Source organism: Austrofundulus limnaeus, unplaced genomic scaffold, assembly GCF_001266775.1.
Source record: "Austrofundulus limnaeus strain Quisiro unplaced genomic scaffold, Austrofundulus_limnaeus-1.0 Scaffold32, whole genome shotgun sequence".
In the NCBI taxonomy this organism is placed as follows: Eukaryota; Metazoa; Chordata; class Actinopteri; order Cyprinodontiformes; family Rivulidae; genus Austrofundulus; species Austrofundulus limnaeus.
Window position 1 is genome coordinate 2,160,479 of NW_013952434.1, and position 16,959 is coordinate 2,177,437.

At 37.2% G+C, this 16,959-nt stretch overlaps 3 protein-coding genes across 6 annotated transcripts in view; 1 reads left to right on the forward strand and 2 right to left on the reverse strand.

Annotated features, from left to right (window-relative positions):
- Window positions 1–1,569: 1,569 nt before the first annotated feature.
- On the reverse strand, window positions 1,570–5,062 carry vps28 (VPS28 subunit of ESCRT-I). Of its 2 annotated transcripts, none has more exons than XM_014005823.1 (10): window positions 4,969–5,062; window positions 4,248–4,311; window positions 4,132–4,160; window positions 3,958–3,995; window positions 3,758–3,847; window positions 3,574–3,679; window positions 3,379–3,480; window positions 3,088–3,141; window positions 2,923–3,014; window positions 1,570–2,629 (listed from the first exon to the last, which is right to left on the reverse strand). In XM_014005823.1, exons 2-10 carry the CDS (start codon window positions 4,285–4,287, stop codon window positions 2,509–2,511), a joined length of 672 nt encoding a protein of 223 aa, XP_013861277.1. In that variant the 5' UTR covers window positions 4,288–4,311; window positions 4,969–5,062; the 3' UTR covers window positions 1,570–2,508. The 2 variants fall into 2 exon arrangements, with proteins under 2 accessions (XP_013861277.1, XP_013861278.1); XM_014005824.1 differs by lacking the exon at window positions 4,969–5,062 and adding an exon at window positions 4,786–4,893.
- A 137-nt stretch (window positions 5,063–5,199) lies between these two features.
- aunip (aurora kinase A and ninein interacting protein) lies at window positions 5,200–8,041 on the forward strand. Of its 3 annotated transcripts, XM_014005820.1 has the most exons (5): window positions 5,200–5,304; window positions 5,770–5,864; window positions 6,030–6,186; window positions 6,297–7,212; window positions 7,354–8,041. In XM_014005820.1, the coding sequence occupies exons 2-4, from the start codon at window positions 5,781–5,783 to the stop codon at window positions 7,184–7,186; spliced, it is 1,131 nt and encodes a 376-aa protein (XP_013861274.1). In that variant the 5' UTR covers window positions 5,200–5,304; window positions 5,770–5,780; the 3' UTR covers window positions 7,187–7,212; window positions 7,354–8,041. The 3 variants fall into 3 exon arrangements, with proteins under 3 accessions (XP_013861274.1, XP_013861273.1, XP_013861275.1); XM_014005819.1 differs by having other exon boundaries at window positions 6,297–8,041; XM_014005821.1 differs by lacking the exon at window positions 5,200–5,304 and adding an exon at window positions 5,597–5,682 and having other exon boundaries at window positions 6,297–8,041.
- Window positions 7,433–16,959, reverse strand: part of cap2 (cyclase associated actin cytoskeleton regulatory protein 2) — a 17,308-nt gene continuing 7,781 nt past the window's right edge. The window contains exons 5-13 of the mRNA XM_014005818.1: window positions 14,105–14,248; window positions 13,688–13,773; window positions 13,203–13,308; window positions 10,120–10,312; window positions 9,870–10,033; window positions 9,647–9,770; window positions 8,628–8,710; window positions 8,406–8,549; window positions 7,433–8,301 (exon numbers count right to left, since the gene is read on the reverse strand). Coding sequence (XP_013861272.1) covers window positions 8,218–8,301; window positions 8,406–8,549; window positions 8,628–8,710; window positions 9,647–9,770; window positions 9,870–10,033; window positions 10,120–10,312; window positions 13,203–13,308; window positions 13,688–13,773; window positions 14,105–14,248 — 1,128 coding nt within the window. The 3' untranslated portion in view covers window positions 7,433–8,217. The remainder of the gene's footprint in view (window positions 8,302–8,405; window positions 8,550–8,627; window positions 8,711–9,646; window positions 9,771–9,869; window positions 10,034–10,119; window positions 10,313–13,202; window positions 13,309–13,687; window positions 13,774–14,104; window positions 14,249–16,959) is intronic.

The following is a 16,959-nucleotide window of genomic DNA, read 5'->3' on the forward strand; positions in this document are numbered from 1 at the left end:
AAAAAAACTGATATCTGATTGGACCTCTATCATTTGGTCAACAGATGACAGTACAGAGTGAATCTTTTCAGGTCTTTGGTATCCAAAGTTGAGGTTAATCGTCGAAGGCTGAATGATGATTGGTGCATTTTCACCTGCAGAAGARCTAGTAGAATTGTCTGTAAGTTATAAATAAAATACAAAATGTTCCACTTTTTGTTTAAACTATAGTTCCTCTTGTTTAAACTTCTAGTATTTTTAACCAAGATAATTTAATAACTCAATTGGACATTTATTCACATCTGGAAAACAAGAGTTAAAGTTGTTCTGGAACAAAAACCAATCACTAGTGACCCTTTTTTTCAAGAACATTGTGACAAATCTCAAGAGGAGTAATACATTCAACCCTAAACAATTTTTTTTTTGGCTTATCGGGTATTATTGCATTGTATTCGGATGAATTATCTTTAACTGTAATGTCAATAAGTTATGATATAATGTATGTTTAAAAAATATGTTGAATTTAAAAAAGAAAGACTTGCCTGGAGGAGAGGAAGAACTTTGGTCTTATGGATCATTGCCCGGCTCTGCAATACCATCTCCTGATGTAAAACAGAATTTTACATTAATGAGTAGTCCCTTAGCACCAGCGTACAAACAAAAACAAAGGTTCTTAGCCTTAATGAAAAAAAAAAGGCTAAAATTTGATTTTAATTTCTGAAACATCAGTATTTATTTTAAGTTGTTCTCACACTCCAACCTTCCATCTTTATTTTTAACCTAGATTTTCCCTGAGCAGTTTCAAACAGTGACCTTTTTGGGGAGTGGTTACGTAGTTCAGTTCTATACCACAATCAAGTAGCCTAAATGTTACCTTCAGTTCTTAAGAAAAAGCTGTTTATATTAAAATTAATTTGACTTTGCATCATAGTCTGTCTGAACTTTGAAATTTGCCTCTGTCTCTTTAAGAACCTTCTATCATTTCTGACACTCCCACTTCAGCACGTCATTACAACAATGCTTCATGCCGTTCACAACCTTTTGTAGGAGCGTTGTATTTTGTTGTAAAAAAAAGGAGAAGCAACATTATATAATAACAATAAAAAAAATCAGGATACAGTTGAACCTTAATCGAGTAATCCAATGTCTCAGCTGCGCAGCTACAGTAGCTAAAGAGGAAATAATAATCCGGGAAAAGTGCAATTTTTTTATCRATAAAAATTAGAACTTAAGTTTTAAAAGCAATAGATCAGAACGAAAGTAAAAGTCTTCAACATAGACATCTTTACTCACCTCAGTGGAAACCCGAGTGGTGATCTGACCACGTATCGATCTAAATAATTTAGAATTTAGATTTACGCCAAAATGAGCGTCGGTAAAGAATCGATACTAACGTAATTAGATAGATACTTTTGGAGACTGGAATCGACTTGCCAAATAATCATGTAATTTCTAGGAAGCCAAAAATGTTGACGAGAGTAAAACATAAAAAAAATCAACAGAACGTACAACATATAAATGTGGAAACAAAATAAACAACTAAATGTAACCACAAAATTGTAATGTACTATTAAAATACTAAAGACAAGAAACCTTGCATATTTTTATTTCTAAAAAGCTTACATGCTTTTATTTTAAAAAATCAACACTATTATTTACAATAGTACATTTTAATGAAYGTTTTCCCTAATGGTGCTTGAAGGTTGAAACATATTTAGCGAGCAAAAGGAGTCTGCATATCTCGATTTTGCCCACTTATAATGCAATGAAGCCCTCTTRTCTAACAAAAACTGGGATTAGACATGTTAAAGTATGGGAAGAGGAAAACAAGAAATGAAAACCCAACATACTTTCCACCTTAGCATCTATGCTACAACAAGAAGTGTAGTCTAATCTAGATCAACCCAAATGACTGCTATGCCAAACAACAAGCAAAACAGACRATTTGTAGCCAAAACTTGTTTCTTTCACGCTATAAACACAAATACAAGATTTTACAGTAAAAACTTGTGATATGAAACRAAGTTGTAGGTGATACATCAGAGAAAGAGAAACACAAAGACTTTAACCATTTATCTATTTTTTCCAACCCTCATGCCAATAAATAAAATGCWTTGTTTGTTGGTGCTCTGCCAAATTTAGCTATAAAATTAGAACATTTTGATCTCACAGTACAAAGTTAAGAGAAAACTGTTCTGACAAGGGCAGAATAAAGAGCCAAAAAGATTTTTTTTTCACACATTTGAGTATAAAAAAGGCTTGAGGAGCAGCTTATAATATTGGACAAACCCACAAAGCAAGGCTGCAGTCGGYACGATGAACCAGAAACAACAGAGTTTATACAAGGCAGCAGAGTTTGAACTGTACACGACTCCATGAAAGAACTTTATGTACAGACAAACTGAATAAGATGTGGGACGGAAAACTGTCCAGATATGAATCTACTYCCTGCCAGAACAATCAGAAGAAAGTAGAGTTTTATTATCAAGTTAGAGTTCCACACAGAGGGGTCTATGGTGGACAACAGATTTAGGAGGAGTGGAGGAAGCGGTTGAAGGCGTTRTAGGCCGACTCCAGATCGAACAGCATCTGACGGACCTGATTATCATCCAGCTCATCGGAGGCAGACATGCCACTCAGGGTGGTCAACCTGCGGGAAAATATTCATCAGAAGTGATAGACATTTTTAAAATACTGTTGAGACAAAAAAACATGATGCTGTGCTGTTGAGATTCAAAGAACAATCTGTCTATCATATGTGGTAATGACACACRCAATGTCTATTCTTGGTAATGTTTTGTTAAGGATATTAAGCTTTCACAACAAATATTTGATATAAAAACAGTACAATTTACCAAAATGGGGTTTTACATGCAGGAACACAAGAGTTTTCATTGAACAGGAGTTATGATAAAGGCTAAAAGGGGTTTTTGAGAAACTGACCAGAGATTGACTTTGTCTTTCGCTTCTGAGTCAGGAGGCATGTTGCTCATTCTGTTCATGGTTTCCATCAACTCCCTCAGGTCTGGTTGGATCTGAAGAATTGAAAACATAGTTTTCCAGCTATGCTTCTTACTTATTGCTAAAATTACATATAGTTAAAAATACCTCATCCATGGCTCTGATCTCCAGCCTCAGCTTGTCCATCACAGTAATGAAGAGCTGAGGTTCAGAAAAGTTGGAGAGAAAAGGACAACATTTGAACAGATTTTTCTTATAGTCAAACATTTAAAGCATTTAGAAGTATCGGTCTGTTGGCAACATACACTCACATTTCTGACTATTGTTCTGAATAAAAAGAAAGAACTGCAGTTTAAACTGGAAATACGGAACAATTAGGATTAATAYTGCTAATAATAAAGATATTTAATTGATATAACAACAACAATAAAAACATACAGAAACAATATCTGCAATGCAACGGTTCAAATTGCCCTTGTCATCCTTGATGGTGATTGGCCGATCCTCTTTAATCCTTTCCATTGCTAGTGGGCAGTCAAGCTAGAAAACAAAAAGACGACGGCAAACATCAAAAATAAAATAAAATAAAACCTTTGGTTAAATGCTATTAAAATAATCTAGATGAACACTCACTCTGTACTTCCTGCAGAAATCGTCGATGGAGCCGACATCAGAGCCCTGCACCTGTTTGAAAGCAGCCTTATACTGAACCAAGAGCCTGGAACAGGAGGCGGTGTACCTGAAAACATAATTTCCTCCACGTTAATAAAACWTGCATTTAATGTTTAGGTGTTGCATTAGTTGAAGCATCACTTACTCATTAGGGGTCACACAGTCTTTGATGTAGGCCTTCTCCAGAGCCTGCAAAGTCTTCACAACAGCAAACAGCTCTGCCATGTTGTCAAACCTTTCAAATGTCAGATAAATAAATAAATAAATTCCAAAAATGGCAATCAAATAAATGCAGTTTATGTCAAGTTCAAATTACACAAGTAGATGGCAATTTATGACACTTACCTTTCTCGTTCTCTAGCATTTTTGTAAAGTTTCACTTCCTGAAATGACAAAATATATAAATGAAAGTTAGACTTGCACTTATTCTTGACACCATCTTAAGATTTAGACTTGTTGATGGATTTGTTTTCTTGTTGAAACAACTGGAAACATAAAAAMGTTAGATGACTGTTTTACCTCGTACAACTCTGGTTTATTAGCTGGAGCTGCAAAGAAAAAAAGTTTAGTGGTATATACTGAATTTGACGAATAAAAGGAAGATTTTGACAGTCTGATTATATGAATTTCATTACCTCCACCAACTCCTCCTGTGCCTGCTATGCCATGGAACATGATGCTGGTGTATCAGGAAATGGTCTGATATTTACATGTAAGACAATAAATATGTAATCAGATTTAAARTTTCTTAATTATGACCAAATTACTTTTCTGGGGCAAGCTATTCAAATTATAAAAACGTACAGTGTGAGATGGTTATAAAACTATGATGCAACATTACCGAGGTCTAAATAGAKGTTTGATTGTCTGTGCATACTACACGAAAGTTACTTACTTTACTTACTACTTTGCTGAACATTTTAAAAAAATAATTAATGCCAATTATTTACTTAATACTAAAGTACTCCTATGAAGTGACACTGTCTGTGTAGGCTCAACTTGGCCTGATTAATTACAGTTCAGCTAGTAAGAGTTGAACAAATTGAAATTAAGAGGAATGTGGCCACGATAGATTTACTGGCCAAGCACAACAATTAAATGAAAAACGTGACTATAAATTACCCTAAAGAGGGTATATAATCAGTAATATATTCATTTTATCACCGAACTAACCCAGAAGTTAGCTGTCATTGCTAACTCGTTAGCACTTCCTTTATGATTTTGATAAACTCAGCCGAATATTTAATTACTTCGACGACAAAAACCAAAGGCTTATAATTAAAAAAAATCACTAAACTCCAGACTTTTCACGACATTTCAACACATAGCTATTAAAATTAAAAACAATTTATTTACCCTATTGGCAAAAACGCTGTGACGCCGATGTAAACACACCCTCCWAATAGGACCAGCGTACGTCAACCTATTAGGTGGCCATCGCGCCTCACAGAAAATCTGGAAAAAAATGTATATAATTTTTTTTACAATTTTTTTTGTATTTTTCATACATGTGTTTGTATTCAGGGTTAATTATTAGTGACGAAAAATTAGCTTTATAGGGTTTTACTGCGTTTTGATTTCTAATCAGTCAAAAAACAAGGACAGCTCATTGTAGTGGCGGCACAATCAAACTGAGCAAGTGTTGATGAATAATCGTAAAATAAATTTCATTTCTGGACTTCGTATCATTCGGTAAGTTAAACAGTTTCAATAAAATCTAAAAATATTGTTATACGGTGTTTTTAGTCTATTAAATTACTCGAGCTTTTACCATAAACGCGTATATAAAGGAACTACTAAGCCGTGAACTTGACAACGATGTTGATGTGTTAATGATGAATATTTTTAACGTGCTAATCTGTTGACCTCTAATTTAGAAATGTTGAAGTTATAGCTGCAGGCGATTTTACAGGATTATATAAATAATACAGATCAGATTGTGAACATTGAGTTCAGAATTATGGGACTCTTAAAATAAACGTAAACAAATTGACAAGCTAACCTGTCAGCTGGTTTTGCAGAGGAAAACTCCTAATAATGTTTTGATTATATTAATAAGTAAATTCAGCGGTAAATCACATTTTGTATGAAAACAGACAACGTATTTGCAGTTCTTACATAATTATGCTTCTGAAACTTACATTTACTGTTTTTCAGATCACTTAAAAATGAAGAAGTGTAAAGCAAACTCTGCCCAGGAGGAATGTGGTGTTTGGCTCGATACGGCGGAGCTGAAAGGAAAAGTCAAACAGGTGATGCTTGAAATAAGCTCTAAAAACACATCAGTTTACTTGAATTTCAGCAAATCTTTGAAATAAAGCTTGAAAACGCTCATCAGTAGCCTCTAATGATGCTGTAACACTCCACTGGTCTGCATTAGTGGGGTAATATTTGGTACTGCACATTTTGTTTTTCAGAAGCGCCTTGCCCGTCCCATCTCTAAATTGCTGAATCCCTTTGCTGAGGGTGACGGTTACAACTTAGCTGTGGCTCTCAACTTCACTCAGACCAAAGTGGAAATGCCAAAGACCAAACAAAGCTCTATATCAATGTTTTTCACACCGCAACAAAGAGGTACGCAGTCAGTTTACAAAAAAATAAATAAAAAACATCAAGCGTTAATTCATGAATAGTTATAAATTGTCAAAATTATTTTTCATTCTGTATTCTCATTTTTCTACAAGTACTTCATAAGATGTGCTCCTCTGAATCWTCAAGCCGGAATCCATCGCAGCCCTTTTCATCATCTGCATCYGCCGCTCCAACGGTGAAAAAACGAGGGCGAGATCTACGCCTTGATGACTCCGGTGTGGATGAAAATGGGACCGAGGCTGAAGCAGCACCGTCACAGAATCAAGGACATCGTTCGCCAAACCGTGAATTTGAAGACAAAAGCTCTGGAGAGAGAGAAGCACCTCAGTGCAAGAGGAGGCACACTGACCCAGTGCCAGATGACAGCCAAGCACCCTTTCAGACATGGAGTCAGGACCCACTGTTTACCTGCAGCCAGCTCCCTGAAAGTGAATTTGATCCAACTGAGGAGACTTCCGGAGAGAAAAACCTTCAGAGTTCTGAGAGAAGTTTTCAAGACAGTCTACAGACAGATGCTGAAGGAAGAACCTCAACTCAAATAGCAGATAAAAAACATCCTCAGATAGACGACAATAAGGAAAACAGCAGGTCCATGTTTTTTAACACCCCAGCAAAGCATCATTCTGTCTCTCACCTTGGACATGCGTCAGATCTTAAATGGACAGAACCAAAAYGCACTCCGCAGCTAAAACACCCAGGAAAAGAGGTACGTTTTGACTCAGCGTGGCCAAAACTGAGCAGCTCTCCTCTTCAGAGCCCTCAGCAGCAAAGCAGAAAGGTGCATGAGGACAGTTTGTCTGCGCTGTTCACTCAGGACTCTCAGGGCTTCAGGGTGATCGCACATCGAGCTCTGTCCTCCAGAAGTCCACTGAAGGATCAAAGTAATCTGAGAAGTTGTGCTTACAAACCTGAGGAGGGTGAGGAGGAGGATGAAAGGCTCTTCACTCAAGACTCTCAGGGAAACATGGTGATCAAACACTGATGTCTTTTGGAGTAAACTGGATGGATATTAATGAAACTTTAAAGTAATTATTAGATGTGCCACATGAAAATGATCTTAGAAACCAAGAAAACTGTCTACAACTCAGTTTTACTGATATTCACCAAATAGACAAGCTGAGGGTTATCCTAAATTTCTCTATATTGCATGAGAGTGTGCACTTACTTTACATTACATTGCTTCTTTTTAAAATCTATTTGTAAAATGAAACTCTTAACAAGCCCCGGGTGAAAGTTTTTAGCTTTATTTGAAAACTATTAAGAAGTCACATCATTTCATATAAATTAAACAGAAGTTTCTTGTTGATTTCCTTTACGTAGRTGCTGCATTTCAATACAAAACAAAGTGACGTACAAAAACAGGAAGTGATCGAGCGTGTACAATGCAGATTACATTTCATTTGCCTGCAAGAACATTGCCATGGTTTCAACTATTCAACAGGTCTGACCCTTTTACCTTCACCTGAGCTTCAGCACTGAATGTTTAAATGATCAAAACTGCAGCTATAAAAACATTATTAAAAGACTTTTCTGATAATTAAACATTAGAGTTTGTTGTTTGCAGGCTTATGTGATAGGCTGATGAGTGTTCAAATGTGAATAATTCCCAATATTTTGGGGTAACGAGATCTTATGAGGAAAACTAATGTTTATTTGAAGTAATACTTTTCTATAAATGTCTGTATTCTTATGGCAGAGACATGAAACTAAGGGTGTTAATTCAATGTTTTACAGACCTGAGTGCTAAAAGTGTGATTTTTTTTTAGGCTGGTACTTTTAATACATTCAAGGATTGTTTTTTTTTCTTGGGATCACAAATAAAGGATCAAAAAGACAATTCCTATTGATTATCTTAATGCTATCAGCAGTGCAAAAGTTAAACAACCTCCTGCTTTCTTTATTTTCTTACAATCAGTCAGACGTTTTGATCTTAAAAAAGAGAAAAAGGTCTTATTTGTTTAAATTTTTGTTTTTTCGTTCGTTTTGCACAGTACTGTCTGTGTTCACGTTCAATCAGCCGGCGATCTCTGTGGGTTCTGTCACCAGTTTGGAACCGTCCCAAACCGTCTTGAACTGCTCCGGGATGGGGAACTCTCTCTGCAAAAACAAAACCAGGCGATCGCTTAAGTTCAGCATCACAAACAAAACCAAAACAAAAAACCAGCCCGGTGTTTCCAGCTCGTTTCGGTCCTGACACTCACGTAGTCGTCGTCTCCTTCTGGTATCAGGACGTTCATCTCGGAGCTCTTAGCGCTGACGATGTCGCAGCTCAGAGCGTCCTTGCTCAGGTAGATCTGGCAGCCCTCTGTCTTGTTGACGGAAATGGTGGGAACTGTTCCCAACACCTGCAGAAAAGGATGATTAAGAAAACAGTGTGCGACGGTTTTGTTGAAACAAATTCATCMCCTGTTTGTTTTGCTCACCTGTAACTGAACGGCCTTGGAGTTGATGACCTCTACGATCCCTACAGCGTTCTCAAAAACCAGACCCAGCTTCTTACAGTTGTCTGAAAGAAAATAAAAATCACCCCGCATGAGGGAAATTCACACACATATAATGCTGAGTCAGCATTCACTTTTTTATGTATACTTATTARTTTATAATTTTTATATTTAATCGTATCATTCAGCTCATTTAGGAAAAGGGTGCTATTATTTTCAGTTTTTGTAACCTTTTTAATACTTAATATTTCACTTCATTTATTTCAACATACAAATACACAAATTTTCAATTCCTTCAATATCGTCTCTTTAAAATCTGCTTCAGCATACCTGCTTTATTTTTGTCTTCTTACGCTACATTTAGCTTTTAGCTAGCCTTTGCTATTTTTAGCTTACAAACAGCTTTTTTCTACTTTTAGCTATCTACTAATACTTTGAGCTTTCATACAGCTGTTGCAACTTTTAACTAGCTTTTGCTAGTTTTAGCTTTCAGCCAATCTTTTGCTACTTTTAGCTAGCCTTTTGCTACATTACAATTTTTCATAGCCTTTTGCTAATTTCAGCTTTTAGCCAAAGCTTTTAACTAGTATTTTTACAAATTTTAGATAGACATTTACTATACTTAACTTGTTTGTCTACTTTTAGGTTTCGGCTAATGTTCTTCACTTATTTTTARTTATATAAGGCCCTGTCCAATTATAACATTTTAGAAAACATGCCGACTTATGAAAACTTTGGCGACATCTATGTTAAAGATGGAATAAAAAAACAAAACTGGAAGCCTCTTTTAGGCGTGTACATACTGTACGCTAACAAACTTGATCAAATATATAACTTTTATTAGTAATTTAGTTGAAAAAAATGTTTCATTAGTTGTCTGAAATGTTCTAAAAAGGTAATAGTTTCATTTTTTTCTACAGATTTCACTGCAGTCAGCCAGCGCTCAGCACTTGCACAGAAAAAGCATTTTTCTAGTTGGGCTCAGCTCCTGAGAGTCTCACCTATGATGATGGAGTTGATTTTGCCCCTGATCTGCAGGGTGGAGTTGTTGCAGCTGAAGACATACACCACCTGCTTCAGCTCCGTCTCCTCAATCAGCAAATCGTGTTTCTGCTCAAAGTTTTCCTGCGACATCAAGGAAGCCAAAACTGGGAGTGAGACTGATATGAAAACAGTTCATCCATCAGGTGATGGATACAGGTAAGAGGTGTGAAAATAACTTACCACCCTCCATTTCTTTCCCTCCAACTCTAGCAGAGGAGGTCTTTTCTGGACCGCAGCTTTCGGACACTTCCCAGGCCGGGGACCTTTGCTTTTGATTGTTGACGTTTCAGAGCGCAGATTGGGGTTCTTGTGCGTTTTCTGTTCATCAGAGACATGCTTCAGACCTAAAGATGAAGAGGAGGAGGAGCGTAGGTGCTTTAAAAAAAAMAACAACTTGTCCTCTGCTCCTCTGGCCGAGCAGCAGACCTACCTTTCGTGATGTCCGTGCCCTGGTTGAGCTGAGAGAATAACGCTGAGTGCTGCGCTGCTGCGCCGTCCACCTGAGGCTTGGAGTCATCATCGATGAAGACTGGAGGAGGGCCGGGGGGAGGAGGGGGAGGTGGAGGACARGGAGCACTCGGGGCTGGGGGAGAGTTAAAGAGAGAAGCAGGAGCAATTGGACCCTGCAAAAAGAAAGAAGTCAGTGTCAGGATTACATTTAGCTTTTTTATTTTTTGAGTTTTTTTAACGGAGAACAGCTGCAGTACTAAAGACGTCCAGCAGGGGGAGTATTGTATTGAAAATWTCAGGGACTAAAAYACAGCGKTTTTTTTTYCAACTAATTTAAAAATTGCACTCARCRTTCCAAAATCTAACTTTTTAGGAATCTATCAGTAAGTTTTATGCTTTTAAATAATGTCTGAGAACACAATCAAATTAACGGCTTTAATCAGTTCCTATATTTAGCATTTATGTGTCGAACAGCTTTGGTTTTAGTGGACGTGTAAAACTGTAGCAGAAAGAAGCAAACACACACACACAACCCCATTCTGAGACTACTCACAGCTGCTCAGGACACACACTTATTGCACGTCTTTAGTGTTAATGTGAGAGTCGAGCCGTGACCTTTGACACGAGGCGCACGTGTTGCACTAAAATCTTTGCAGAACAATGCTGAGCTGTTACACAAAACAGCTCAGCACATACCGCTGGATTACAACCAGCGCGCATGTGTGTGAGTGAAGAGGAGGGTGTGTGTGCGTACAATGTTAACTCATAATTTCTTAACATTTTGAAGAAGTTTACAACAAATGATCTTTTGGCACAGTGTCTCTGATTTCATGCTCTGACTGTGATATAGAGCTAAAGAACTGTGTGTACATGTGTCCATATGTCAGCCTGTGGGTTTCAGAGAATAAGCTTGTCATTAAATCCGTATCTGAGCAGCAGATGACGGCTGTTTCGGGGTCCAGGAGAGACCAGCCCTGCAGTTTAGGTTACGGCTCAGGCCCCGTGTGGACACAGGCCCTTTGTCGGGGTCCCTCCATAAAGAAAACCTCCATTCAAGTAAACCCCGAGGACCACCTGTTAGGGCAGCACACTCTCCTCCTTGTGTGTACACATCAGCTCCGTCATCCTACAGCAGGAGCAACAGCTGACGCCGACAGCCACGACGGGCTCTCAGGTTTCTGCACATGTGGAGGAGAACAAAGAGACGCAGCTGCCAGCACCTCTAAAGCTCGGCTGTGAACTTGGGTTTATAATTCTACACTAAGACTGAGGTGTGTGCAAAAACTTGGTTTTGAATATTTTATTGATTGTGGCGGCCATTTTGAATTAGGTTGATTCCAAAAGTTAACCAGTTGCAGATCCTGGAATTACTCTCTGAGAGTTTCACCACTAGTTATTGTAAAAGAACAGCATCAAAATGTGTGTAAAAGTCTGAGATAACTCAACTCCCCGAACATGCAGGAGAGAGAGGAACAGAGGTCCTTGTGGGAGGAACTCWGAGAGCTCTGCTGCAGCTCCTTCATTCATTCATTCATGCCCTCTGCAGAGGTTTATGTAACCCACTGCTTCATAACTAAAAATGGAAGCAAGAAGTAGCCCGTGTAAAAATATCAAAGCCTTAACAAAAAATAAATAAACAAATAAAAAAATGAGTGAAACACATCTGAGATACAGGACCACCACCATGAGTGTGTGAGTTCGGGGGTTCAGTTATCCTGTTTGTAGTTTCCTCTGATCATTTATAAACTTACTATTTCAGCTGTTTAACTGATCATAAAACAATTTTAGCTAAATGTTTAGTTTGTTTGCATCATTACAGATTATTTTTTAAACTTTTTGAAATATTTAGCTATTTACTCTTTCTATTTAAAATGAAGAGAACTCCAAAGTTTTTTCAAACTTTTGAAATCTACTTCAGCAAACTCGCTTCATTTTCTAATTTTAGCTTTTAGTTAAGTTTTAACTAATGTTTTGATGATCTTCGCTTTTAGATGTTTGACTATATTTGGCTTTTATTTAATGTTTTTCTTTTTTTGTCTTAGCTACTATTATGCTAAGTTTAGCTTTTAGCAACCGTTTGCTTACTTCTAGTTTTTAGCTATTGTTTTGTAATTGCATCTTTAAAGGTATTGGTACTGCTATATTTAGATTTTATCTACCGCTTTTCTAATTTTGAGTTTTAGTTACAGTTTTGCTCATTTTGGTTTCTATGTACTGTTTTACTAATTTAGCTTTCAGCTACTGTTTTGATGATTTTAGCTAATAGATGTTGTTCGACTACTTCTGGATTTTACCTACCGTTTTTCTCATTTTAGTTTGCTAATTTTAAATTTTAGCTACTGTTTGGATAAGTTGGCAACGGCTAGGCTAATTCTAGCTTATAGATAATGTTTTTCTAATTGTAGCTTTCAGCTACTGGTTTGTCATTTTTAGGTTTTGGCTACTGTTTTGCTAAATCAGGCTTTTATCTATCGCTTTTCTAATTTTAGGTTTTAGCTTGCTAATTTTACATTTTAGATACTTTTTGCTACGTTTATCTTTTAGCAAGTGCATGTCTAATTCTAGCTTTTAGTCAATGTTTTTCTTGTCTTATTTCTTTTCTTCCTTTTTTATGTAAGTTACTGGTTTGCCATTCCTAGGTTTTAGCCACTGTTTTGCTAATTTTGGCTTTTATTTACTGTTTAATCTACCATACTTGAACTTTCAGCTACTGTTTAGATAAAAACAAAAATAGTCGAACAGCATCTGTAAGCTAAAATTATCTAGTTAGCTTGCAAATTTGACTTTTTAGCACTGCTTTGCTAATTCTAGCTTTYAGTTAATGTTTTTTGATTGAATATTTGAGTTATTGGCTTGCCCCATTTGGTTTTAGCTGCCATTTTGATAATTTTAGATTTTAGCTACTGTTTTGYTAATGTTAGCTTTTAGCTTACTTCAGCTTTTGTTCTGCTCCTTTAACCGTTAAGTTTCAGCTTCTTGGCCAAACGTCAGCAGTCATTCAGCTTTTTTTGTTGCAGGACATGCAGTTTTTTCCTTTAGCTGTCTTTGTGTTTGCGGACTCACGGTCTTGCTCCACATCAGTCCAGTCGTGTGGTGCTGCTGGATGAAGGACTGTATCTCAGTCCAGATGGACAGGTAGGAGTGGACCCAGTCCACGTGGTGTTTGTCTCTGGGAGCAGTRGGAAGCAACAGGAGAAAACAAGACAGGAGTTTACAATCAGAGCCTGTTTTTATGGAACAATTGACATCTTATTAAGCTTTTTGTATCTTATTTGTTCCACTTAATTAACCATTAGTTACAAACACAAGAAAAGTTGGGACAGATGTGGCTCAGGCTGTGGCATACTCATCCWCAAATCACAAAACTGGGAATCTAAATCCCTTTTCCATCATCTAAACAACAACTTGACTTTAAATCRGCAGTGATGATCCAGATGTGGATCAAAATAAATCAAACAAAACTACATTTGACCTTTGGTAGAGGACCTGAGCTTGAGAGCAGAGCCGTGGGTACATATTATTTATTTAAAACTACTGTATATATTTACATGTCCTTGTAGTCCTTCAGGACTCTGTTGGTGTAGAAGGTGGCTGCATCGTTCATCTCCTTCACGTAGGGACCAGGCTTCTGACTCTGAGACAGACAGATGGTGGGAAAATCTGTTGTCCAACACCAAAATAAACTTCATTCCTGACTGTAAATTTGTCAACATTTGATGGTGCAAAAAGAAAAATGTTTTTATCATGAAAGCTGCTTTTCATGATATWTATAATATTTTTATCATTACATAAAAAAACTGGTTTATATACTTAATCTGTTGAAACCCGTTCCACTTTTAGCCCTGATTAATGATCAGATAAAAGGTTAAGATTCAGTTGAGCATCAGCGCTGTAAGTTATTCTGTTTATTTAAATGATCAGCATCTAATTAAGTACGTGTCTGTTTTTTTAAAATCTTTTCTTACCACAGCCACCCAACCCAGAGCAGGAATGCTCTCGCTGACGGCCGAGAGGTGGTTGAAGAGGAGGCTGCCGCGGTTTTGTTCTCTGAAATTCTGGATCTCCTGGATGTGATCCGAAATGGGCTTCAGGAGGCCTTGGAGCTCCGACTGCAGGAGCAAACAGGAGCAGAAGAGTGGAAAGTACAACCCCAATCCCAATGAAACTGTGACGTGTAAAACAAATAAAAACAGAATGCAATTTGGAAATCTGTTCAACCTATWTTCGATTGAATATAGGTTTTCAATGTTTTTCATTGTGCGATTGCAACTGATTATAGGTCTAAGATTTTTAATACCTCCAGGATCCTGTGTACCTTCACCAGATTTTATTTTATCCCTCCGTTCGGAACATTCAGATCTGGGCTGCTCGACTCTCAGCCGCCCTTCCCCATCACTCCATTCCTTCAAACATTCCTGGGTTCACGGGGAGATCCCTCTGGCCTTGTAAGGCATCCTCCTCCTCCAGTGTTTACAGTTTACCATTCACCCCCCACCCCAACCCCACCTCCATGACGCTCTCACTCTGATTCAGGACTCTCTGGAGATTCTCTGCTTTGAGCTCAAAGTGTGCAACTTCTACTGGTAAAAAGCTGAAAAAGTTTATTGTTGTTGTTGTTTTTATTCAGAGAAAGAACTTATGGCGAAACAGAAAGAATCTGTTATTTATCATTTATACATTCATGTTTAAATTTGTGAATTATCAACATTATTTAAAGTATAATATAAAAGACTCAGAGGGATGAAACAAGCAATTTTGCTAACATTGAAGACAAACATGCACAAAGACCCCACGTGTCAAACTCAAGGCCCGCAGGCAAAATGTAGCCCGCCACGACATTTTATGTGGCCCATGAGATTTTTAAAATATGTATTAAAGTCTTAAAATAAGTGTATTCTGATTAAAGCTATTGACCATAAACTACAACTCCCATAATGCATGCCAAATATTTTACCCGTGAATGCACGGCCTCCCACCACTAGGTGGAGGTACACGTAGCTCTGCAGTGGGCAAGTTGTACTGGGAAGTGGGAATTTCCCATTTACAAGTCAGAAATTTAAACTGGAATTCCATTCCAGTGGGAATTCCCTGGTAGAAAGTGGAAGAGTTTAAACATGGTTTCTAAGCAGAAAATACCACGTAGAGCTCAGTTCTTGTTTGTTAGCGGTGCTCAGTCGTAACACTGAGACGAGGAACGTGACGATTCATGTTTAGTCAAAGATAAACACGAAACATTGATGTTAATTACAACTGACGCTTTGAGGACAAAGGCTGTATGGACACGGAAAAGAAGAAGTGGAGACACCTGGGCAAAATRACAACAGAGAACAGGTGAGAGTGGGCGGAGCTGGATGTGATTAGCAGTTACAGAATAAGAAGTGACCTGATGGCACAGGGGACACTGGTGGAAAAAAACCACATAGAAAAGAACCAAAAATCAACAACAAAGAAAAGTTAATTCATAAACAAGGAAAAAAAAACTACCAAAATACAGAATCTAATAAAATATCTTTTTTAAAATAATTTGGCTGAAATTTGCAATTAAAATTTGAATTTAAATGAGTTTTTCATTCTGTTTGGAATGCTTTTTTAATATTCATGACATGTCATGTGAACCAAGTTCAATAACTTCATACTTCCTCACACAGAAGCGAAAGACGAGRTGAGTAAACCAACAAACTCTGTCTCCAATCAGATCCACATGACTTGAAGAATTTGACAGATGTGCCTTTCTTCGCTCCCCCAGTCGCATTTCTTCTCATTTAGGTCACCCAATCTCAGCGTCTGAGGAAGAATAGCTAACACATCCTAACATTAACATTGAGTGGTTTAATTAACTTCAGATTTTTTTGCCATATAAATATTTATCTGTAGTACTCTGCTCTAATAAGCAGACCAGCAGAAGTAAATGTTTAAAGTAAAATAAATGTCCATCTGTGTCAGTTTGTGTCGTTCACAGAACAAGTTTCAGCCTGATTTATAAACTGAGTCAGAGTTTGCATCACATTAGACTTCCCCTCTCTGAGTTCTTGCAGCAGAGTAGCGACAAACACTGAAAAATGAGATAATGACCAAAAGGAAAGAGAAAACTCGTAGATTTGACTTCAACTTTTTTAGATTGTTGCTGGATTCATAACAAATGTGGGRCTAAAATATTCACTACCTGATATGTTTTCCTGCTCTTTGTCGWATCGAGATGTTTTTCTGTTGTCCAAACAAAACTAAAAGTAGCTGAAGAAAAAAAAAAATGCTACTATGCTAACTGCTAGTTCAGCAGGACTGGGATTAAATTGTCTTAAAATAGATCCAATCTAAAATAAAATATTAATTACACTCTTATTAGAACAAAAACAATATAGTATTTCTATAGTATTTCTGACTCAAACTGAATCAGAAGTGCTACAGCTAACTGCTGCCACCACTGTTTAATCAAATAACCATTTAATTCTATGTATATATAMCTGAAGCTTTTCAAACAGCTTTCTGCAGCAGGTAAGATATTAACTGTTCATATCATGTCCACAGAATCCTAACTTCAACAGATGTGAAATATGACTTTATTGAAAGATGTGAAGTATTTTTCTTGCCTGGTATGAAAGTCATGCTTGAATAATTTTAAAAAATTGAACATACTGTATTTTTAAAGTTCTTTATAGAAATGGAGAGCAGAGGGACGACAGTGTTAGCTGATAATAAAAACGTTCACCGTATTTACAAGATACACACATATCAGTGTTAATGGGCCGGGCTTTCTCTGCCTTCCATTTCTCTGTTTAACACTAACACTCATTCTAACACACACACACACACACACACACAC